This window comes from Papaver somniferum, unplaced genomic scaffold, assembly GCF_003573695.1.
Source record: "Papaver somniferum cultivar HN1 unplaced genomic scaffold, ASM357369v1 unplaced-scaffold_24, whole genome shotgun sequence".
Classification (NCBI taxonomy): domain Eukaryota; kingdom Viridiplantae; phylum Streptophyta; class Magnoliopsida; order Ranunculales; family Papaveraceae; genus Papaver; species Papaver somniferum.
Window position 1 is genome coordinate 5,915,141 of NW_020634374.1, and position 25,935 is coordinate 5,941,075.

General features: G+C 35.9%; 1 protein-coding gene across 1 annotated transcript; it reads left to right on the forward strand.

Annotated features, from left to right (window-relative positions):
* The first annotated feature begins 1,826 nt into the window (after positions 1 to 1,826).
* On the forward strand, positions 1,827 to 3,288 carry LOC113340964 (nucleolin-like). The gene is made up of 5 exons (XM_026586009.1): positions 1,827 to 1,884; positions 2,152 to 2,229; positions 2,320 to 2,587; positions 2,699 to 2,800; positions 3,126 to 3,288. Exons 1-5 carry the CDS (start codon positions 1,827 to 1,829, stop codon positions 3,286 to 3,288), a joined length of 669 nt encoding a protein of 222 aa, XP_026441794.1.
* Positions 3,289 to 25,935: the final 22,647 nt, after the last annotated feature.

The window sequence follows — 25,935 nt, forward strand, 5'->3', positions numbered from 1 at the left end:
CAGATAAATCTATCTCCCACAGAAATACCTGAAAGTTTTCAAGGTGAACAGGAACCAATTGATAAACCAGACTTATATTCCCGAAGAACAGCCTAGTATTACCAATCACCTCACAATAATCTTAATCGACGCGGCGAAAGAAGATATTGTGGAATCACAAACGATGAGATGAATATGTTTGTGATTACTTTTATATCTTTCCTATCGGAGATATAAATATCAAGTCAATCGTTACGATTGTACTCAAAACGATAGAAGATGCAAGATCAGATCACACAACTACGAGAAAGTAATATCGATCTGGCTTCACAATCCCAATGAAGTCTTTCAGTCGTTAACCTGGTTTACAAGAAAAACCTAAGGTTAAAGGAGAATCGACTCTAGCTAATACAACTAGTATCACACATGAGGTGTGGGGATTAGGTTTCCCAGTTGCTAGAGTTCTCCCTTATATAGTCTTTCAAATCAGGGTTTACAATCAATGTTAGCTTGGTAACAACGCATTCAATATTCATCGTTAGATGAAAACCTGATTAGATTCAAGCTAATATATTTCAACCATTGGATCGAAAACTTAGCTTGTTACACACAAATGAAATGTAAGATTTTAGGTTTGTGTAACCATACCCAAACATGTACATTTGTTGGTTCAACAATAGTTAACCAAATGGTTAGCCATATGAGCACTTTCATATCAACCATATTCTTCTTCACCATAACTAGTTCAAATGACTCAAATAAACTAGTTAGAGAGTTGTTCAGTTGCAAGGAAATCTTATGTAACTACACAAGATACAATCGAAGAAAAAACGATTTAATTCACTCGAATCGGTTCATGAACTTTATAGCCACGGTTTGCATTTAACATTCCTTAGTTAATATAAATAAGTTCACAAACAATCTTCTTTAGATATAACCAGCTTAAGTTCGCAGACTTGGTTCGCGGACTTAAGTTCCCGGAAAGAGTTCTCAAACTCCAGCAGATATTCTCGGGTCGAGAAATTCCGCCAGTTCGCGGAATGAGTTCACGGCTCTTGTTCCGGTTCTCTTGATCAACATAGTTCGCAAACTTCGATTCAAGGAAAAAGGACTTATACATATATGTGTTTCCACACAATGCTTATATCCAATATTGGTTATATAATCTAAACTCTCATTTCAATCATTGAAACATTCTTAGAGGACGTTATATAGTTGTTATTCACAAACCATTTTTCGTCAAAGCAATTTTCAAAGTGATTGAAACATATCATGACTTTCGTCACTAGGTAAAGATGAACTTGGCCAAAGCGAAAGCTTACTAACACATATTTCGAGAAATAGATAGGCGAGATAAACTCAGCTCGAAATAGCAAATGTGTATAATCAAAGTCTATATAGCAAAATGACTTTTGTCTCAAGGTATGAGATATAGTAGATAGACTTTTGAGTGATAGATAAGTTCAAGTCTCCACATACCTTTTAGTCGATGAAGTTCCACTAGTTCCTTGAGTAGTCCTTCGTCTTGTATGATGATTGCCATGGAGTTCTTGAGATCAACTACACTTTCTATCCTAGTCCGAGACTTAGCTATAATAGACTAGAAATCAAGACTTATAGTTTTGATCACTAACATTGACAAACATGCTTGAGATAACAACGCATGCGAGTTCGACCGAGCAATGATCTAACAGAAGCTATGAAAAAGGTAACTCGATAACTTTCTTATAATAATGATTTCTTGCTACATGTGTACATTGGATATACACCTTGATAAGGTTTACAAAATGATGACAAAATTTTGTCATGTGTACAACAATATACACCTGTAACACAGGTGTAAAAAGATGTATACCAGTGATCCATATTGGTACTTTGGCATGTTTTTAGATGCAACCAGGATGGGTAAAAGCTTGCAGTGATGAACATCAACAGATTTTGGATGAGTATAAAAATAATATGAAAGAAAATAGCAGAGATGCACTGAAAGAAAAGCTGTACAAAGCACTACAACAATGAGATGAAGCATTGGAAGAGCTTTCTGACTTGCAGGTTAAACATGAAAAGCCTGTTAGCTTCATCGAAGAAAAAAGCAAAAAACTTTACGCAGCTGATCTAAGGAATGTGAAAAATGATAAGGATCTTGTTGATTTGTTTGTTGACTCTTGCGAGAAATATTTTCATTTAACAAAGAATTAAAAAGTGAGGATGAACGTGATGATGATAATGATGATGATGATGAGGAGGAAGGTGAGAAATGTGAGAGAAGTGGCAAAGGTGGTGATGTGGATGACAATGATGATGATGATAGTGATGATGATGATGATGATGATGAGGAAGGTGAGAAAGGTGAGAGAAGTGGCAAAGGTGGTGATGTGGATGACAATGATGATGATGATAGTGATGATGATGATGATGAGGAAGGCGAGAAAGGTAAGAGAAGTGGCAAAGGTGGTGATGAGGAGCAGGAGGAGGAGGATGGTGGTGGCAAAGGTGGTGACCTACATGATGATGACAATGACAAAGAGGGAAGCAAAGGTGGTGATGAGGAGGATAGAACTGAATCCGAAAAGAATGAAGTTCCATCTGAAACTCCTAAAAGGCCAATGTATAATATCACTTTTATTAAATGTGGCAGTCATTTTTTTTATATTCTTTATATGTGTACATATGTGTACACTAGTGACTCATAACTTTTCTCAAAACTTGCATCTTTTAGCACTTTTTCATTAAAGACCAATGAGGCAAATGAAGAAAAGGATATGGAGGATGAAAATGAATATGACAAAGGAGTTGAGTCTGAAACTGCTAACAAGCCGAGGTATGATGATCTAAGCTCGCATTTCTTTTCATTTTTTTTATATATAGATACTTGTACACCACTGATAAAAATCAAATAAAATTGTATTTTTCAGCAGGCCTCTGTCAAAGTCAAAAGAAGAAGAGGATGGCAAGGATGGAACAAGCCTAAGAGTTGAGTCTGAAACTGCTTAACAAGCCGAGGTATAAAGAAAATAATCTCAGCTCACATTTCATTTCATTTTCTGTATATGTGTACCAAGATGTACACCTTAGTGATTTCTTGTGTGTGTGTGTGTACAGTAGTGTACAACTTTGTACAACCTAATAAAACTGCATTTTTGCAGCACTTCTCTGCCAAAGACAAATGAAATCCCTGAAGATCAGATGGACCTTGATAACCAGGATGTGAGGAATACCACTCATACTGCTGAAATTGATGAAGCTACGATAATTGCAGTTCAAGTAATATCTCAGCTGGACCCTAAAGGTATGTTTCCGGTTGAATAAGATGTTCTTTTACTCGCACAAGGAGAATATAAAGATAAGGAGACTTATACATCAATTGAGGACCTTCTAGATAACTTGTCTGAATCTGTGTTCGTAAAGCTTAAAAAAGGTTCTTACAGAATGGCACCATCTGAAGTGAAGGAAAATGAAAAAAACGGGGGTCTAACAACACCACCCAATATTTCGCTTAGCAATCTGTATGGACAAACTCCAATATACTTTTTATGAGAATCAACTAGACAGTTAGACTCAATCAATAAAAATATATATCAAAGAGTTTATATCTCAATCTCTCGATTTGATCTTTACTCAAGCAAATGGAAATCTGCGAGTCTTTATCAAAGAGAGATAACTTGGACGGTACCAAAGACCAATGTCCAAGGATCAATCAATATCAATCAACAACCAAAGGTTGGATTTCCAATCGATGATCTTTAACGTACAACTTGTATTATTTCAATTATATAAAAAATATAATGCGGAAACGAAATAACACAGACACCAGAAGTTTTGTTAACCAGGAAACCGCAAATGCAGAAAAACCTCGGGACCTAGTCCAGATTGAATACACACTGTATTAAGCCGCTACAGACACTAGCCTACTCCAAGCTAACTTCGGACTGGACTATAGTTGAACCCCAATCAGTCTCCCACTAATTCAAGGTACAGTTGTACTCCTACGCCTCTGATCCCGGCAGGATACTACGCACTTGATTCCCTTAGATGATCTCACCCACAACTAAGAGTTGTTGCAACCCAAAATCGCAGACTTGATAACAAACAAATCTGTCTCACACTGAAAAGTCTATCAAAGGATAAATATGTCTCCCACAGAAAAACCCTAGGTTTTGTTCCGTCTTAAGATATAAAATCAAGGTGAACAGAAACCAATTGATAATCCGGTCTTATATTCCCGAAGAACAGCCTAGATTAATCAATCACCTCTCAACAATTCTTCTTGACTACACAAGCGGTTTGTCGAGGAATCACAAACAGTGAGACGAAGATGTTTGTGACTTCTTTATCTTGCCTATCGGAGAACTCTCAAGATCTCAAGCCAATCAAAGATTTTACTCGTAGGATAGAAAATGCAAGATCAGATCACACAACTACGATAAAAGTAGTATCGGTCTGGCTTCACAATCCCAATGAAATATTTAAGTCGTTCACTTGGTTTTAGAGAAGAAAACCAAAGGTTAAATGAGAATCGACTCTAATGAGCGCACTAGTATCACACAGACGTGTGGGGATTAGTTTTGCACAATCCTAGATGTCTCCTTTATATAGTTTTCAAATCAGGGTTTTTCCTTATTTACAAAGAAATCCATATTCACCTTTAGATGAAAACCTGATTTAGATTCAAGCTAATATTTCTCAACCGTTAGATCGAAAACTTAGCTTGTCACACACACTTGGGTAGACGTTTACTGGGTTTGTGAAAACCGTGCCCAAACGTGTACGTGTATGTTGGTTCATCATAGTAACCCAAAAGGTTAACCATATGAGCATTTCATATTAACCTAGTTCTTCTTCACCATAACAAGTTCAATTGACTCAAATGAACTAGTTAGAGAGTTGTTCAATTGCTATGAGATCTTACCTAACTACACAAGACACAATTGAAACAAGGATGATTCGATTCGATGAATCGACTCATGAACTTTATAGCCACGGTTTGCATAAAGCATTCCTTAGTAATTTAAGTTTCATGTTCAGAGCACAGCTTTAGATCGTAACCACTTAAGCTCCCAAACAAGTTCGCGGACTTAAGGAAACCGCCAGATCGCGGACTAGGTCCACGGACTAAATACGCAAACGAGTTTTTGGAAAATCCCAGCAGAAATTCTCGGTAAGAGAACTTCCGTCAGTTCGCGGACTGGGTTCGCGGACTTGGAAAAGCCAATTCCTCTGGTTTCTCTCAATCAACAAAGTTCAAAAACTTCGGATTAAGGAATACATGGTTATGTAATCTATACTCTCATTCCAATCATTGAGACATTCTCATAGGACGTTATGTAGCCGTTATTCACAGACCGTTTCACGTCAGAGCAATTCTCAAAGTAATTGAAACTTTTCATGACTTTCGTCACTAGGTGAAGATAAACTTGATCAAAGCGAGACGCTTTAGCAACACACGATTTCGAGAAAAAGATAAGTAGTGAATACTCAGCTCGAAATGTCAAATGTGTATGATCCAGTCTATATAGCATACGACTTTTTGTTTCATACGAAGTAAGAGATAGAATAGATAGACTTTTGAGTGATAGATAAGTTCAAGTCTCCATATACCTTTTTGTTGATGAAGTTCCACGGTTCCATGAGTAGATCTTCGTCGTTGTATGATGAATCTCCATGAAGTCCTTGAGCTCAACTACACTTTTCTATCCTAGTCCGAGACTTAGCTATAATAGACTAGAAATCAAGACTCATAGTTTTGATCACTAACATTGACAAACATGCTTGATATAGCAACGCATGCGAGGTCGACCGATCTATGCTCTAACAATCTCCCCCTTTGCTAATTTTAGTGACAAAACTATTAATACATATGGAGTACAAAAAGATAAACTTTAGTGGTTCCTATTCTATAGTCTAATCTTCAACATTCCTTGAAATCTTCGTCCTTCCAAGTACTCCAGTGATCCCAAAGGTTGTAAGTTTAGCACCACCGTTGTTGAAGATCCGTAGCTATAACAATGAGAGAAATCGAGATTCCAGATCATTATTATACAGTGTCATAGTATCATTATGTAACATCAAAGTCCAATTGCATCACGACTTTAACAACAATACTATGGTGATATGTATCACTCCCCCTTAGTCAATACTCCATCTCGATCATGGAAACCACTCCCCCTTACACAATGATCCGAAAACCATATGTATTTGTAGTGTGAACTACATTATTTCTCCCCCTTTTTGTCAATAAAATTGGCAAAGGTAAAAGAACGGGATCATAATGAAATTTCCACAAGAAATATTTCATAGACTAAAAGAAAAATACATACCAACTTAATTTAGATGCAATCATAAAGCCGAAGCTAAATCCATTCATCAAGGAGTTTTAAGATACAAGATAACCCCTATAAAATTCCACAGCCGCACACCCCTCAAGATATTACTATTAAGCACAAGTTCAAAAGAACTCTCCCCCATTTGATGTCATTCCCGAAAGAACAACAAGAGCGACCTTAATTTCGAAACAAAAGAAGGATTTTTTAATTGGACACCAAAAACCATGGAAATGATTTTATATATCTAAAACTGAACCAAATTAATCACAAGTAAACCCATGATTAATTTAATCGGAATACAAAATTAAATCAAACCACAAAATTGATCAATTTAATTTATTGTGCTCAACATAAGAAAACTCACGGAGCTACGACTAAGATAACCACACGGAGATGACTACCTTAATCGTTCAAATACTCAGCATAAGGAAAACCTTACGGAATATACGAATACATCAACCAATAGAACATGATTAGTATAGCCGTTCATATACTCAACACAAGAACTTGTGGAATATATGAAAAACTCAACTAGATTAATTACAAGAGAACCTATAATTAATCTGATTGGAATACACAACCAAACTAATCACCGAATCAATCAATTTAATTGTCAAATGATTTTGCTCGACAAAAGAAGACTTTCGGAGAAAATAACTAAATAACCAAACAAGATGATTAATTTAGTTCAAGAATGCTCAACATATAACATCTCATGGAACAACCAACAAGGCCAATATTAATCGACATAGTTGTAAGGTGCTCCACATAAGATACACAATGGAGCCTTCACGGTAAAACATAACAAAATGGATCAATGAAGATCAATACCGTGGATATCATACAAGGATCTATTCTGTTTTCCATAACTATTTGCATAACGACATAATAAACTTTATCCTTGTCAAACAAAAGATTTCATCCTATTTCCCACCAAATAAATGATTGCATAGGCACAACTTTTGTAATTGTCAAAAGTCCATTCGTCCTTTCATCAATAAGAATATCAATTTATGAACGACTTTACTTTTGACACAATATGGGACTTTCAAGTTCACGGACGCAAACAGTACATATCCCATAAAAATATTGCAATATCACAAAATCATAAATATTAATACTGCAATAATGTCATCCTCCAAATATTTTTAGAATTTAAAAACCGATAAACCTAAGAAATAATCTTAAGAAGATGAAAACAAAAATAGCTATGTGTAGTCACAATCTTCGCTATTCAAAGCACTAGTTATTCTTCCAACTAATCCAAAAAGAAGACATACTAGGCAACAATTCCTTTGAGAAATTCTTTATGATTCCCGAACTCCTTGTTATCGACAACCGTCGGGACATAAGGTTCACGGAGATAAGTGTCAATACCCACGAACTGTCTTGGCTAAAGAGGTCGAATTAGGGTCCTCTGAATTTCCAAAGATTTAGACACAAACGTCTTATTTCATAAATCTCCCTTCTTATTTCCTTTAACTCATCAAGAACATCGGAAAACTTCTGAGAGTTAGAAGGAACAACCCTGGGTTTTCTTGTATTCCTTCTTTTTCTTTTCAGGGACTTAGAAACAGGAGATTTCTGTTTTTCCTTGATTGAAGACTTAACAATCCTGTTGACATCCTTTCCATCTGACGACATAGTGCTTTGAGAACAGTTATGAACAACTGGATTTTTGTGATGGAATCACTTAACTCAACAAGCATTCTTATAAAGGATGTCAAAAGGAAAAAGGAATGTAGGGTTCGAAACCTATTCACAGGTTCGTATACGCCCAACTCTAAAACCCTATAAAGAGTAGAATTGTCGATAATAACCCTTTTTTTTATTTGATAGACAAAAAATAAAAAATCTAAGAAAAGAAGGAAAAACTTTTCTGAAGCCTGGATCAACACTCAATCTTGTCTCTTTTCGAACAGGCACATGAGACAAGATTTTCCCAACAACAAAATAAAGTTGTGTTGCGATGAACAACGATTTGTCCATCTTTTTCCTCATGGGAGGAATCCTCTGATCTCTGTCTATCAAAACGATTTAACCATATTTTCTTTTCAAATGGTCTTATTCTATCCTTGGAAACCAACTTCTTAGACGAAGATAAGATCCTACATACCTCGGCGGTCTTTTGAGCAAGTTTCATCTTCCTTGCTAATCGATCTGCTCTTCGTTGAAGTTTGTTGGAGTACCTTATTTGGTGTTTGTATTTGTAATACATTGATAGTTCGTGTCCCTTCATCGAACAAAACGAGCACGTCAATCTTGGATAGTATTCAGGCATCTGAGATGTGCAAGCAGCTAGACATACTGTTGATCCTGAAACATCACTGATAGGGTTTCCAGTTATCGGATTCAGTGAATCTTCCAGCTTGATTGGGTTTCCCTCTTCTCCGAACCCATTGAGGTTGATATATGTATTGCTACAAGTATCAAAATCGATGTTTTCACAAAGAATCCCTATACTTGATTTCCTATCTTCATCGGAATCATAGGTTTCAGACATTTCATCAAGTGTTACAACTAGACCTTTGTTCCCAGTGTATTTTCTACGATTTGAGCATTCGTTAGCAAAATGGACAAAACCCTTACACTTAAAGCACTAAGGCATGTCCTCGTCATCAGCCTTGTCAGCATCCCTGTTTTTCGGAGGTACGCGACCGTGAGGTTTGTCTGATGACTTAGGTTTATCTCTTGAAAACCGTTTACTTCTCTTCAACAGAAGATCCCTAAACTGTCTTGTGATCAAGGAGACTGATTTGTCAAGATCTTCATCCGAAAAATCATCCTCAGACTGATCATCCTCAAAGACATGAACACTCTTACCTTTGACAAGTAATTTAGTGTTCTTTTGTGCTTTAAAGGCAACATCCTTACCGACTTTGGATGTATGCTCATGGTCAAAGATCTTAAGCTTTCCAACCAAGGTGTTTATGGAAAGATTATCGAGGTTATTCCCCCTCAACGATGGCATGCTTCTTAGACTCGTATCTAGATGGCAGAGATCTGAGAATTTTCATCACAATGTCCTTTTCAGGAATAGTCTTACCCAATGCAAAAGATGCATTAACAATTTCAGACACTTTGTGATTAAACTCATCAAATGTTTCTTCATCTGCCATACGAAGGTTCTCCCAATCGGAATTAAGGTTTTGAAGCCTAACATCCTTTTCACGGGAGTTGCCTTCAAATACGGTTTCTAAGATATCCCAAGCATCTTTAGATCTAGTGCAGTTTGTCACATGATGCTGAAGATTTGGGGTAATGGCATGTATGATAGCATCAAACCGTCGGAATTTTTCTTTGCATCAGTTATCTCAACAACGGTGTATTCACCAATAGGTTTGGGAACGTTTACATCACCAACTGCCACAACGGGAGCATCATAGCCATTAACCACATATACCCATGATTGAAAATCACGCGATTGAAGAAAAGCTCGCATAGCAATTTTCCACCATAAGTAATTGGAGCCATCGAAGACTGGTGGTACGTTAATAGAGATAACACCTCTGTCCATAGAGTCAGATCGCTACAAACACTGACTTGTTAGGTCTTAAACATGTTTGCCTGCTCTGATACCAATTGAAAAAACGGGGGTCTAACAACACCGTCCAATATTTCGCTTAACAATCTGTATGGACAAACTACAATATACTTTTTATGAGAATCAACTAGACAGTTAGACTCAATCAATAAAAAGATATATCAAAGAGTTTATATCTCAATCTCTCAATTTGATCTTTACTCAAGCAAATGGAAATCTGCGAGTCTTTATCAAAGAGAGATAACTTGGACGGTACCAAAGACCAATGTCCAAGGATCAATCAATATCAATCAACAACCAAAGGTTGGATTTCCAATCGATGATATTTAACGCACAACCTGTATTATTTCAATTATATAAAAAATATAATGCGGAAAAGAAATAACACAGACACCAAAAGTTTTGTTAACGAGGAAACTGCAAATGCAGAAAAATCTCGGGACCTAGTCCAGATTGAATACACATTGTATTAAGCCGCTACAAACACTAGCCTACTCCAAGATAACTTCGGACTGGACTATAGTTGAACCCCAATCAGTCTCCCACTAATTCAAGGTACAGTTGTACTCCTACGCCTCTAATCCCAGCAGGATACTACGCGCTTGATTCCCTTAGATGATCTCACCCACAACTAAGAGTTGTTGCAACCAAAAATTGCAGACTTGAAAATAAACAAATCTGTCTCACACAGAAAAGTCTATCAAAGGATAAATCTGTCTCCCACAGAAAAACCCTAGGTTTTATTCCGTCTTAAGATATAAAATCAAGGTGAACAGGAACCAATTGATAATCTGGTCTTATATTCTCGAAGAACAGCCTAGATTAATCAATCACCTCTCAACAATCCTTCTTGACTACACAAGCGGTTTGTCGAGGAATCACAAACAGTGAGACGAAGATGTTTGTGACTTCTTTATCTTGCTTATTGGAGAACTCTCAAGATCTCAAGCCAATCAAATATTTTACTCGTACGATAGAAGATGCAAGATCAGATCACACAACTACGATAAAAGTAGTATCGGTCTGGCTTCACAATCCCAATGAAATCTTTAAGTCGTTAACTTGGTTTTAGAGAAGAAAACCAAAGGTTAAAGGAGAATCGACTCTAACGAGCGCACTAGTATCACACATACGTGTGGGGATTAGTTTTGCACAATCCTAGATGTCTCCTTTATATAGTTTTCAAATCAGGGTTTTTCCTTATTTACAAAGCAATCAATATTCATCGTTAGATGAAAACCTGATTTAGATTCAAGATTATATTTCTCAACCGTTACATCGAAAACTTAGCTTGTCACACACACTTGGGTAGACGTTTACTGGGTTTGTGAAAACCGTGCCCAAACGTGTACGTGTATGTTGGTTCAACATAGTAACCCAAAAGGTTAACCATCTGAGCATTTCATATTAACCTAGTTCTTCTTCACCATAACTAGTTCAATTGACTCAAATGTACTAGTTAGAGAGTTGTTCAATTGCTATGAGATCTTATGTAACTACACAAGACACAATTGAAACAAGGATGATTCGATTCGATGAATCGTCTCATGAACTTTATATCCACGGTTTGCATAAAGCATTCCTTAGTAATTTAAGTTTCATGTTCAGAGCACATCTTTAGATCATAACCACTTAAGCTCAAAAACAAGTTCGCGGACTTAAGGCAACCGGCAGAGTTTTCCAAACTCAGCAGAAAATCTCGGCAAAGAGACTTCCGCCAGTTCGCGGACTAAACACGCAAACGAGTTTTTGGAAAATCCCAGCAGAAATTCTCGGCAAGAGAACTTCCGTCAGTTCACGGACTGAGTTCGCGGACTTGGCAAAGCCAATTCCTCCGGTTTATCTCAATCAACAAAGTTCGAAAACTTCAGATTAAAGAATACATGGTTATGTAATCTAAACTCTCATTCCAATCATTGAGACATTCTCATAGGACGTTATATAGCCGTTATTCATAGACCGTTTCACGTCAGATCAATTCTCAAAGTAATTGAAACTTTTCATGACTTTCGTCACTAGGTGAAGATAAACTTGATCAAAGCGGAACACTTTACCGACACACGATTTCGAGAAAAAGATAAGTAGTGAATACTCAGCTCGAAATGTCAAATGTGTATGATCCAGTCTATATAGAATACGAATTTTTGTTTTATAAGAAGTAGGAGATATAATAGATAGACTTTTGAGTGATAGATAAGTTCAAGTCTCCACATACCTTTTTGTTGATGAAGTTCCACGGTTCCTTGAGTAGATCTTCGTCGTTGTATGATGAATCTCCATAAAGTCCTTGAGCTCAACTACACTTTTCTATCCTAGTCCGAGACTTAGCTATAATAAACTAGAAATCAAGACTCATAGTTTTGATCACTAACATTGACAAACATGTTTGATATAGTAACGCATGCGAGGTCGACCGAGCTATGCTCTAACAGATAAGATGGAAACCGTGATCCGACACGATTGTCCAAGCTTTTCATTGTTGAGACAAGAATATCCTAAAGAACAGTCGTCGCAAAAATCATTATCCAATGAAGATGTACGAGAAATGATCGTTGTTGAAGCAGTGCAGTTCATCCAACAAAATCATGCTGAATTTTTTAACAGCCAAGAGGTAGAAGAAGAGAAGATGACACCAGTGAGGACAAAAGCATGGAAGATGAAGGAAGCAGAAATGTTGAGGAAAAAAACGTCAGGAAAGTTGTCCAAGACACCACCTAAGAGAGCTGCAAAGAAAAAACTACCTCCTGACTTCACTGCCGAGGGTAAAACTAGACAAGTTAGGATGAAAGTGGATCAAAAGGCAAGGGGGTCAAAGTGGGAGAAGACCTAGTCTATCCTGCACCAAAAAGGAGAAATGAAAAATGAGTATCATCTTGCTCTCCCATTTCCAGATGTTCGTCATTCACCACTATACCAAGCCATGGAACCAGTACAGGACAAAGAAAGGATACAAAAATTCTTCGACTATGCAAACATGGGGTAAGTTCAGAAAACAATACCTCGCACTATACGAATGATTGAATCTTATTGAAAAAAGGTATGTGCACCATGTTAACATTTCCTTTATAATTCTGCAGCTTTGTGGCTTGGGAACTAACATTACTCGAAGATCCAACAGTCAGGGAACAAATTCTGATTGTGGGAAAAGTACTTCGTGAACTCATGTTCAACAAATATCTGGACCAAGAGGTACCGGAGTTCTACATCCATTGACGTTTAACATCAATGGTCAGAGATAGCATTCATCATCCAGATAATCAGAAGTACATGAGATGTGAAATAATGAGTCCTACTGCATGTGTAAGTTTCTCAAAAAAAAATCAAAAATGTCATATATAGATACTTTAATGATGTGTACATACTAGTACACCTGATTGACATGGCGTGTTCTATGTGTTTGTATATTTCCTTAGTAGTGGACATAGATTACACTAGCATGCTATATGATTGACACATGCTCTGTTAAGTGTTTGCATGGATGCTTGATTGTTGGATTTACTTAGGTGTGTACATAGTTGTACACCTGTATCATACGTCATGGATACATCTAGATCATACGTATGTTTGATATGTAATAGTGTACATGCTTGTTAGTTTTCTAGTCTGATTTAGGTGTACCTAATTCATTTTATTTTCCAACAAATTATTGATTGTAGTACTATGTGAAGAACAATATCATAAGCTAGGTACAAAAGCTTGTGGTTGATTTCATATGGGACATGCCTGACAATCTGGAAATTCTTGTAATCCCCGTCAATCACTCTACAGTACAAATGGCAGTAGGAGTTCACTGGTCGCTTTTGAAGTTCGATTTTGAAGCTGAAGAGTGGAAGTGGTACAACTCATTGCACTCAAATGAGGACTATAAAGATGATGCACAACAAATGGAAAATGTGGTGCAATTGGAACTCAAGAATAAGAGAGCGTTAAGGGTGATGCACCAATAAAACCACACGAAATAAACATCATGCAATGCCCTGCTCAAGGAATCAATCCAGACTGCCTCCTATACACTTGTTACTTTATGAAATAAAGTGTGAAGAAGAGAAAGGGTATCGAAAGAGATCAGCAGAGGGCCGAAGACATTTTTCAGGGAATGAGAGAAAAATTGGTCGCCAAGATGCTGAAAAAAGTCAGAGTGTATGAAAAGGTGTAGGATATAGCAACTGATGAACATCACAAGGAGTGACAACTGAGTAAAGAGATGAAACCATTGAAGAGGAAGAAGAGTATTTGATAACCAGTAGCAACTGATGAACATCACAAGGAGTGTCGCCTGAGTAAAGAGGAGTCTTTAAGCTTCATTATACAAGATCACTTTCTGAATTGCTTCTAAACATTTTCTATCTTTCAGAAAACTTTTCAAATTTCAGTTTTTATCACTTTGTTTATGACTTATCAAGACCTTGAATTAATGTTTTTATTAGTTTCAATATTGATGTTATTGATGTTACAAGTTAATGACTCATCACTACCATTGAAGTGTATATTACAGGTTTTGAAATATTAAGGTGTACTTGATTGTGCACAGTTACTGGCAGAGCAGAAAATGTTTAGAAGGTGTACATAAAGGTACACATGTACTGACAGATTTTTATACTTTATCAAAAGTATAAAAATTGAAGACATAAAAATATTACTAAAATTTTTATATCATGCAGAACTGGAAACATAAAAATTGAACATAGCAAAAGTAATTACTAATTATGCAGATCTGAAAACATAGAATATTTGTACACCAAGGTGTACATAGTGGTACACATGTAAAAAGACAGGTAAGAAAAATTGAAGTCACAGGAAGGTGCACATAATGGTATGCATGTCCTGGCATTAATTATCCAAGCCAAAGAAAATTGAAAAGACATTACCAAAAGTAAAGACCAAACACATAGAATCTTTTGAAGAAATGAAACATAGAAAAAAGCATCAAATCATGGGGCAGGTAGCTCTGTTGTGGTGACCAAGGGTGAAGCACTTTGTGCACATCATAGGCCTCTTTTGCTTCTCCTAAGAATTCTTGATACGCTTTGTTCTTCGTCTACCAGGTGGAGGAACAGGAATAGGAACAATAGCCCTATCATTAGGATCATAAGCCCGCGACCTGTCATGATTGGGGAATGGAAATATGATCTCCTGGTATGTCCTGTTGTACCATTCAGTGGTGAAGTATGGCTCAACAAATGAATAGATGTCCTCTCTCGTAGCTTGAATGGCAGCAAAAGCATGTGCACAAGGAAAACCATTAACTTTCCACTTGTGACATGTACAAATTTTCTGCAATAGATCTACAGTATGAGTACGGGGAGACGCGAATTCTTAAAATCTTTCCATGGACTGAGTAACATTCCAAGTACGACCAATGTCGATGTTTTCCTTTAGTAAAGCCTCATATATGGGAGTGAGCCTGGTATTGAAATATTCTACACCTTTTATCCTTCTCTCAGAATTCTTCTTCATAACCTTCAAACTAACATAATAAAAAGACAAAGCATAGAATCAAAACATGATCTAGAAGGAATACAGATAAAACATGTGTACAACAATGTACACATTAACGAAATCCATGTGTACAACAATGTACACACAGTTGCAGAATCACAGGTAAAACGTGTACAAGTATCTACAGATCAAGCAAATCCATGTGTGCAACAATCTAGACAGACAAACATATGTACAAGGAAAGATGTACACATCAAAGAAAATAAATGAATGAAACACTAAACATAAAACTCACCTTATCACATCGAGAAGAGCAAAAGCAGGCAACTTTTTGAAATCAAGAATCCAGTTGTTGAAGGACTCGACAAGAGTTGAAGAGTGAGCACTATATCTGTATAAGGGAAAAATGCATTTTCCCATTTCTACTTTGGAATAATCCTGATATAGTTAGCAACATGTCCAAATCCAATTTCATGGATGCCCCGTAAAGCTTCTTCAAAATTCGTTGTTGTGTAAGAGTAAGCAGCTTTGTAAAACAAATCAATAACGGGCTTTGAATTCGCATCACATGATACAATAGGGAGATTGCACTTGATATGGTAAAAGCAATAGCTGTGATATGAATTAGGAAATTTTTTCGGAATGCCCTGCAAAAGTCCTTCTCCACGATCACTAAGGAAAACAATCTGACGACCATCGACAACTTTTTTAAGATTCTCTAGAAACCAAAACCAATTATCTTTGTTTTCAGCAGAAATGAGAGCAAATGCAAATGGGTAAAATTCATTGTTCCCATTGATACATGTTGCAGCCATCAAAGCACCCTTGTATCTACCAGTATGGAAAGTAGCGTCCAAGTAAATCATCGGCCTGAGATACCTATAATTATGCTTGCAAGCACCGAAACAAATGAAGATCCTCTGAAATCTTCTGGTTGCATGATCAACTTCATACTTCACATAGCTATCAGGATTAGTTTGCTCAATGGCTTGGACATACCAAGTTAAATCGATATACGACTTCTCATCATTGCCAAACTGTTCTTCAAATACGACTTCTTTCCCTATACGGGCATGGTGATACTTGATATTGGACCCATAAGTCTTCTTAAAAAGTGACATGATCTGGTTGGGTTTTAGACTAGGATCCCCCTGTATATTGACGGTAATCAAATGCTTCACTAACTTGGTTGTCACCGCAGGACTCTTCAACCTCAAACCAACACCACAACTACAAAAAAAAATCTGGAATAAGTAATGTGCACCACAATGTACACTTAATAAGATCTCAAAACCAACACCATATATATGCAAAAAATAAAACATAGACCAAGCAAGAATATGTAATTTCCATAAAAATCCTATAACAAGTAATGTGCCACTTAAACAGCCTACAAAAAGAAATGTGTACCACAATGTACACCTAAAACAAGTCTACATATAAAAGCCTAAAAACAAGAATTCGTAATGCGGACTAATATGAACACCACTAACCTGTGAATAACATTAGAATCTTTCAGCACGAACCGAGAAATGCCACCATTGACAGGCCCAAAGTGAATCCTCCAACCACAATCATTTTCTGCGCACTTTGCAGTAAAACGAATCTTGTCATTTTTAAGAATAATAATCTTGTGACCAGTAGCCATCTTGTACTTATCAACAAAAATTCTAACAGATTTAACACCATCCATAAATTCTCTACCAACTTTGTCAAAAACATAAACCCATTCATCAATAATCAGAGGCTTGGCCTTGTCTGCGTCATGATCTACCACTCTTACCATCTTAGGACTTTCAGTTACACAAGAATTTGCAGTACTAGAACCAGAACTAGTGCTACAACCAGAATTAGAACGAGAAGTATGATGCCGAATGACGTCAACATTCAAATAGAAATCTTCATTCCCAATAAGAATAATAAGTGCAATTAAACCTTGCAGTTGTATATCACCTTGTACAAAAACTAGTTGATCATTATCCATATAGATGAAACATATACTCCAAGGATTCAAAGACCTCCAATGCTTGCATGCAAAATGCTTCAATTCATCTACGGTTATCGAAGTATTAACACGAAAAATAGCAGAATGCTCACCATGATTCAAAACAACATTAATAAACTTCTCAGACATGTTGGATACCCCTACATAATACAAAATAAATGATAATAAACATTTAAATCTTCAAACAAAAATTTCAGATTTGAATAACCTAAAACTTAAACAGTGTACAGAAAAGTACACATTTAATCGAAGCCAAAAACATCAAGTAAGAGTAAACCTAGATAAAATACTCCATCAATTAAGCTGCAGAATCTTAGTGGAACACATAATTGAATAAATCAGAAGCCTATGATCTAGTATCAGTTCTATTTCATATCATGCATCATAAAACTAAAAATCATCATCAAACAACAGTAAACAAAATTTTTTTCACGAGAATCAAAATCTAGTATAAAACAAATATCAAATCAAGATCATAAAAACAATAAGGTGTAACAGATCGAATTGATATCATCAACTCATAAACTCAGAAAAACTAAACATCAGAAACAAAACCTGAAAATTAGATGTAATAGATCGCTCAACCAAAAGGAAACATTACCTGAGGTTGAATTATGCTCCATCCAATCTAACCTCTTTGAATCTGTTAAATCACCTCCGAATTCAAATCTGGATCGATCTATCTATCAATCTGTCATGAATCCAAACCTGAGATTAAGAAAATCGATTTCAGAATACTTTCGAATGTAACCTGAGTTGAAATATGATGAAGAAACGATCAAATCCTCTCTGAAACTATTAAATCTCCTTCCAAAATTAATCTCTGACATGCTCCCTGTTTTGAATTCATGTTTGAGATCCAAAAATTTCGAATTCAGACCAAGCTTTAATATACGGAATCGCTTCAAGGGTAATTATGGTATATGTAAAACTCGTAAAATCGGGAATCGACTTGATTTTGGACTAACTCGTCCAATATTTGGACTAAACTGTAGCAAGCGGGGTTTATTTGGACTAGAGTGTAATGGGCTTCAGATGAGTGGACTAAAGAGTCCAAAGCCCACAAACTTTGGGACTAAACCTCATTTTCTACAATGGAAAATATATTGTTCTATTAACCATTCTGGGTAATCTTCCCAAGAAACAAAAAATAAAAAAATACATTCTACCTAAAATACCTTTTAAACCTGTTCTTTTAAAAAAAAATTCTTTCTACAGAAGAAATTTGTTCTTCAGTCGACACAAACTTCGTATATTTTTCTTCTTCAATTTTTTCTTCTTCAGATCTGTGTTGGTGATGAACAATTGTGCAATCCCAGTTTAAGATACTCTCCTATCAAAATCTTCTAATACGTTTAAACGGGTGAGTTTTAAGTTCCAATTTCATACTATTGTAACTAATTATGATTCTTAGATCCAATATTGATTTTGGTTTAATTTTAATAGGAAGAAACATAAACTTGTTACGCGTTTCTGTGTTTGATTCATCATGATTTGAAGTAGTGATTTTTAGGGTTTTTATTGTTTGTATGTGAACTGAATTTGTATAATATCATCATGTTTATGTTCTTCTTATGTTTTTGTATTTAATTTTATCAACATTGAACATCTTTGTGTTGTTTGTAAACTGTTCAGATAATTGCAGTAACTAGGATTCAAATTGAGTTATTTTCCAGTTTTTAAAAGCAGGATAAAACCAGCTTCATATTGTATTTCCAATTCAATTTGATCAACCTGGATGTATTATTGTGTTTGTAAACTGTTTTTAGTGAATTGATCGTTTGTTGTAGGCTAGTTGATTTATTTTCCAGTTTTTTAAAGCAGGATGAAACTAGCTTCATCCTGTATTTTTAGTTATCCTGTTTGTTTAATTTAGTTTTGTCTTTGTTTTTATTTTCAATTGAATACAACCAGATTCATTTATGTTGTTGATATATTCCTTGTAGAAAGATCTTCAAATTCTTTGTGTGGTTATCCGGGATACCGATACATGTCCATACCACGTTAATATGAAGTCAACAGTTGATGAGTTGAAGTTGTATGTTTGTTCTCATTGGAAAAATATTTCACCAGCCTCAATTCAGTTTGTATTTTACAGTGAGGGAAAAAGCATGGTTGTTGACAGTGATGTCAAGATTCAATCTGTCATATCACTGTGTTATGTTAAGCAGTTGAGTTTCTTGGAGCTTCGTTTATTTGAACGTGTTCGTACTTCTGATTTTGTTCGTGAACCTACAATGAGGGAGTTGTGTTTAGCTTCAGACCCTAGCACCGATCAGGTGGTTATTCCTTGTCATCTTCCAAACAATAAAGTTACTCGTGAAACTACAATGACGGAGTTGCTTTTAGGTAAATACAATAACTCATATCAGTCGATTATTCCTTCCTATCAAGATCTTGCTTCGTCTCAAAATATTCCTTTGTCTCAAGAATGTGCATTTAATGGAAAGATCTCAGCTAAAAAATCTTGCAAGGCAGGTAAATGGGAATTTATTATAAAAGGTGTTGGTCAAGATTTTTTTGGAGGATGAGATGAAGCTCTTCTTGTTGTTGAAAAATATAATCATTTTTTTCGTCGCAAGGTCAGAGTTGTCAAGAGCGATTTAGAACGATATACCGTGGAGTGCTTTTACAAGGAAAAATTAAAATGCAATTGGAGATTCCATGCAGCTTTGAAGACTTCTAATGTGAAGAATCTGTTAGAGCATTGCTCGGTCGAACTCGTATGCGTTGCTATCTCTAGCATGTTTGTCAATATTAGTGATCAAAACTATATGTCTTGATTTCTAGTATACTTACGACTAAGTCTCGGTCTAGGATAGTTAGGAATAGATGAGCTCCAGACTCCATGGCGATTATATTGCAAAGACGAAGAACTACTCAAGGAACCAGTGGAAATTCATCCGACCAAAAGTTATGTGGAGACTTGAACTCATCTTGTCACTAAAAAGTCTATCTACTCTATCTCCTACTCTTGAGACAAAAGTCGTATAAGTATGATAGTTTTCATACATACACATTTGCTATTTCGAGCCGAGTTTACTCACCTATCTTTTTCTCGAAATACGTGTTGGTAAGCTTTTTATTTAACCATCTTCATCTTTATCCGTGACGAAAGTCATGATGACGTTTCAATCTTGAAAATAGCTTTGATGACGATAGTCGATTCTTTATGTCTAACTACTGTTATAACATTATAGAAGAATGTTTCAATGATTGAAATGTAGAGTTGAGAATATGTAACAACCTATAGATGTAATCATATAGTGTTTTCGCATATTAGTGCATAAATCCATGTGCCGGAAACCAAGTGCGTGCATATGTGAGCATGCGGTATTAGTGAAGGAGACAGGTCGGGTACGCGTACCCGTACGCGTACTGGCGGAAATTCACGTCCGTGAAATTCTGTTGAGTTTTAAGTTTACGACTCAAAAACCAGTCACCTTAGGTACGCGTAATGGGGAAATTTTTCACCCGAAAAAGTCTGCTGAGTTTGGAAACTAAAACCAACTCAAAATCTGGTAGCTAAGGTACGCATACCCATACGCGTACCCAAGCTAGTTATTTCTCAAATCGGTAGTTCATGGAATTAAAACAATAAATTATAAGGAATGCAATCTTTGCAAACCGTGGGTATATTGTTCATGAATTGATTCAAATGAATCAAACCGATTATGTTTCAGTTGTGTCTATGTATAAAGACCTAAGCAATTGAACAACTCTTGAACTAGTTCTTATGAGTCATTTGAACTAGTTATGAGAAAGATGAATACGGTTAATTTGAAAGCACTCATATGGCTAACTATTGGTCAACCATTTGTGGACCAACCAATGTACACGTTTAGGTACCGTTACTCAAACCTAAATGAATACATTTCATTTGTGTGTGACAAGCTAAGTTTCGATCTAACGGTTGAAAGATATTAGCTTGGATAAATAAGGTTTTTCATCTAACGGTGATTATTGAATGCTTTGTTACCAAGGTAACTTAGATTCCAAACCCTAATTTGAAAATTATATAAGGAGACGTCTAGCAACTGTGCAAAACTATATAATCCCCACACCTCCTGTGTGATACTAGTTGGTTTGCTAGAGTCGATTCTCCTTTAATCGTAGGTTTCTTCTCGAGACCCTGTCGATTAACGACTGAAAGACTTCATTGGGATTGTGAAGCTAGACGAAACTACTTCTCTTGTAGTTGAGCGATCTGATATTTCCATTTTCTATCGTACGAGTTCAATTGAATAATTGACTTGAGATTATATCTCCGATAGGGCAAGATAAAAAGAAATCACAAACATCTTCGTCTCATCGTTTGTGATTCCACAATATCTAGTTTCGCTACTATACAATTTAGATCATTGTGAGGTGATTGATAATACTAGGTTGTTCTTCGGGAATATAAGTCCGTTCTTCTTGCTCTCGTTTTCAGGTTGTCTTCTTTTTGAGTCCAGTTAAAATAGGAGGGTAGTTTATCAATTGGTTCTTGTTCACCTTGATTTTTATCAAAAGACAGAACAAAACTGTTAGGTTTATCTGTGGGAGACAGATTTATCTATCCTTGTAGTCTATGTGATACAGATTTGTTTACTAAAGTCTTCGACTTTGGATCGTAGCAACTCTTGGTTGTGGGTGACATCAGCTAAGGGAATCAAGTGTGTAGTATCCTGCTGGGATCAGAGACGTAAGGAGCGCAATTGTACCTTGAATCAGTGTGAGATTGATTTGGGTTCAAATACAGTCCAGACTGAAGTTAGTTTCTAGTAGGCTAGTGTCTGTAGCGGCTTAATACAGTATGGTGTTCAATCTGGACTAGGTCCCGGGGTTTTTCTACATTTGCGGTTTCCTCGTTAACAAAATTTCTGGTGTCTGTGTTATTTCTATTCCACATTATATTTTGTTATATAATTGAAATATCATAGGTTGTGCGTTTGTATCGATCAATTGTAAAATCCAACCTTTGGTTGTTGATTAGAAATTGATTGATCCTTGGATATTGGTCTTTGGTACCATCCAAGTTTATTATCCTTGTATTTGATAAAGACTCGCAGATTTCTATTTACTTGAGTAAAATCAAATCAAGAGAGAGATATTAACTCCTCGATATACTTTTCTCTAGATTGAGTCCGACTTCTAGTTGATTCTCTAGAAAGTATATTGGAGTTAGTCCATACAGATTTCTAATCAAAATATTGGGTGAGGTTATTAGACCCCCGCATGTTCAATTGGTATTAGAGCAGGAAAACACGTTCAAGACCTCAAAAGTATGTGTTTGTAGCGATCTGACTCTATGGACAAGAGTACTATCTCTGATGAACGCGTCACCAGAAATAAAAGTTCTCTTTCTAATAAATCTATCAAAAAGAAAGATCCCCCAATCTCTCTTATAGACGAACCCAGTATTCAAACGAAACAGACTAACACTGACATGTGTTTCTCTAATGAATCTGACTCTGTTATTTAAGAGGAAACAACTAGAGAGAGTAAACTAATCCTAAACCTTGTTAGAATTCAAGCTGATAGATTCAAACAGTTAAGAAAACATGTCAATGTTCTGCTTGGTGTGGTAAAAGACTGTGGCTCCAGTGAAAAGGCTTCTTCTAAAGAAAATCCTAAAGTGAGATCAACTCGTATATTACTTGAGGCAAAACTTAAAAAGGATGCTTTGGATATTGAACATCTTCTGAATAAACTCTCCATTCAAGGATGTTCAGAAAAGTCTGATATGCCATCTACTTCTATCCAAACTGAAAGATCTCCAGTTTCAGAAGTAACTTCAGATTCTCTTCCCACACAAATTAATATGCAAGGGATTCACACATCAGTTGGAAGAGAGAATTCTCCGAACGATAATGTTAGGTCTGAAATCTCTAATCACTCCCGTGATCAGAAAGTGTGCCTTTTTTGTAATTCAAAAGGGCATATTGTGCAAAAAAGGAAATCGAAGTTTAAAAACAAATCGTTGGTTTAACTTCAAAACACCTTAGATTTAATTCTTAAAGGTGTAACTGACATTCGTATGTCTAAACCAGTTGGTTTAGTACACACCCTGTGATCCCTACCAGGAAGGTCAGTTCGATGAGTTCCTCAAATGCATAAAAGCATAATAAACATGTTAACATGTTAACGTTTATCGTACAAGAAGAACTCATGTTCTCTTCCTATCAGAAATGGAGATAATATTAATCATGATGTGAATCATTTATCGAGTAAAGAATGCAGATATGAGCAGATGGATGACAACCTAAGATTGATTACTGAGGGATATAGGGATATCATCAACAAATTGTGTTCTCCATGGAGACAACACTCTTCGGGTAAAAATCCTCACTATGTGAAATATTATGATGATAGTAAGTTCTATGATAATTTTTCACATCATAACAGTCTTCTTCCAAAGTACAGAAGAAAGGGGTTTGACCATAAACAATTTACATTTGATGAGTTGAAAGCTCATACTTGTGCCAATTAATCACAAGGTTGAAATATCTCACACAGAAATCCTATTTGAGGGATATGTTCAGGTATACTTGTTGTCAATGGTGTTTTTCGGATTCCCATGATGACTTCTTATCGTCTTTAGCATGTGTATCCTGCAAAAATGCTTGCACAAGTATTTGTTTGTTATGATCAAAATTTCTAATTGTTTGATTGGTTAAACAAGGTGCTACTCTTGTACTCTAAAAAGTTGCTTCTCTATGAGCCTTTTTCTTTTGAGTTTTTTTTATTGCAAGAGCCTTCAACAAGGTTGTGTACGCACGACTTTTTGTCTTGGCTTGAGATTGTTCTCGTACAGGTTCCCATTTAACTGTCACGAGTCAATTAAGGAAACCCTAAAAATCCCTTCCCCAAGAAACCCTTTAAATGCCCGACCTATTGAGTTACACATCATGTACGCATACTCTAGGTTATTCTCTGGGTTATCAAGAATGTTTTATTCTTCATCTTGGTATTGTGATTTTGCAAAGGGATTTCTTGAAAAAGGTTTCGATTTTGAATCGAGAGGGAGGAAGAAAAGAACTCTTGTAGAAGAAGGTGCACCTAATGCTTCGTGCTACTATGCCTACTCACACCAAGATGTTGAGTATGTGGATATGGTTTCGGCTGAAGTGGTTCATGACTTTCTTAAGTATTTTGAGGAAGCAAAACTGCAACTTGTTGATACAATGAAGGATCTTGATGTGATCGGAACTGAAGTGAAAAAGGTTACTACTGACCTTTTTGATGTGATCAAAAAGGTTACTACTGACCTTGGTCTCCGAAGACGCAGTTGATAATATGAATCACAAGCTCAAAAGCCTCGACACCCGCGAAGCTTTCGAACGCGAACTTTGATTTAGCTTGTGATCGGTTTTAAAGTAGATGATTTACTTTATTAATGTCTAGAAAGTCTTCTTATGAGAATTTATTTCTTATGTCTTAGGAAGAATAACTAGAGTTTGGAATATCCATTATTGTGAGTACACATAGCTATGTCCATCATTTTTCATTTTTATTTTTTAGGTTTATTTATTTAAAATTCTAAAAAATTGTTTGGAAGATGATTTTTGCAGTATTAATCTTTATGGTTTTATATATTGCAATATGTTATGGGATATGTGTGTTTGCGTCCGTGAACTATTATTTTCCAATATGATGTCAAAAGTTATCTCTTTTATATGTCGATATGCGAGTATTGATACAAGATCGATGAACTTTTGACAAACAAAAGTTAAGCCTATTATGTCAATTATTGATGAAAGATAGGTTAAAATCTTTTGTTTACAAGGATTATGTCTATTGTATGTCATTGTGCAAATAATGATGGAAAATAGAATGAATCCTTGTATATGCGGCAGTATTGATCATTCCCTGATCCATATTTTATGTGTATACTGCAATGCTCCATAAGTTTTTCTTGTGTTGAGCATAAGACGATTGAGTTAATCATTCTTTTATGGTGAACTTAGTCGTAGATCCATAAGCTCTCTTATGTCGAGCATTTCCAACTAGATTAATCATAGATTCGTTTGTGGTTATTTTGGTTGTGTATTCCGATTAAATTAATCATGGGTTCTCTTGTGGTTAGTTTAGTTGAGAATTTTGGATATAGAAAATCATTTTTATGGTTTTTGATGTCCAATAAAATCCTTCTTTTCTTGAAAAAGAAAGGTCGCTCTTGTTGTTCTCTTGGGAATAACATCAAATGGGGGAGAGTTCTTTTGAACTTGCGCTTAATTTCCATATCTTTGTGGGGAGTGCGGCTGTGTAATTATTTAGGGGTTATCTTGTATCTTTATAAACTCCTTGATGAATGTATTTAGCCTCGGCTTTATGATTGCATCTAAACAAGTTGATATATACTTTTCTTTGGTCTTGAAGCGTCTTCGTGGAAATTTCATGAGGATCCCGTTTTCGTACCTTTGGAAATTTTATTGACAAAAAGGGGGAGAATTAATGTGTAGTTCACACTACAAATACATATGATTTACGTGATTTACGGGTCATTATGTAAGGGGGAGTGGTTTTCATGTTGAGACGAAAGTATTGACTAAGACGGAGTGATACATATCACCATAGTATTGTTTTCGAAGTTGTGATATGAGAACTTTGATGTTGTGTAATAATACTATGACATTGTATAACAATGATCGAGAGCTTTTGTT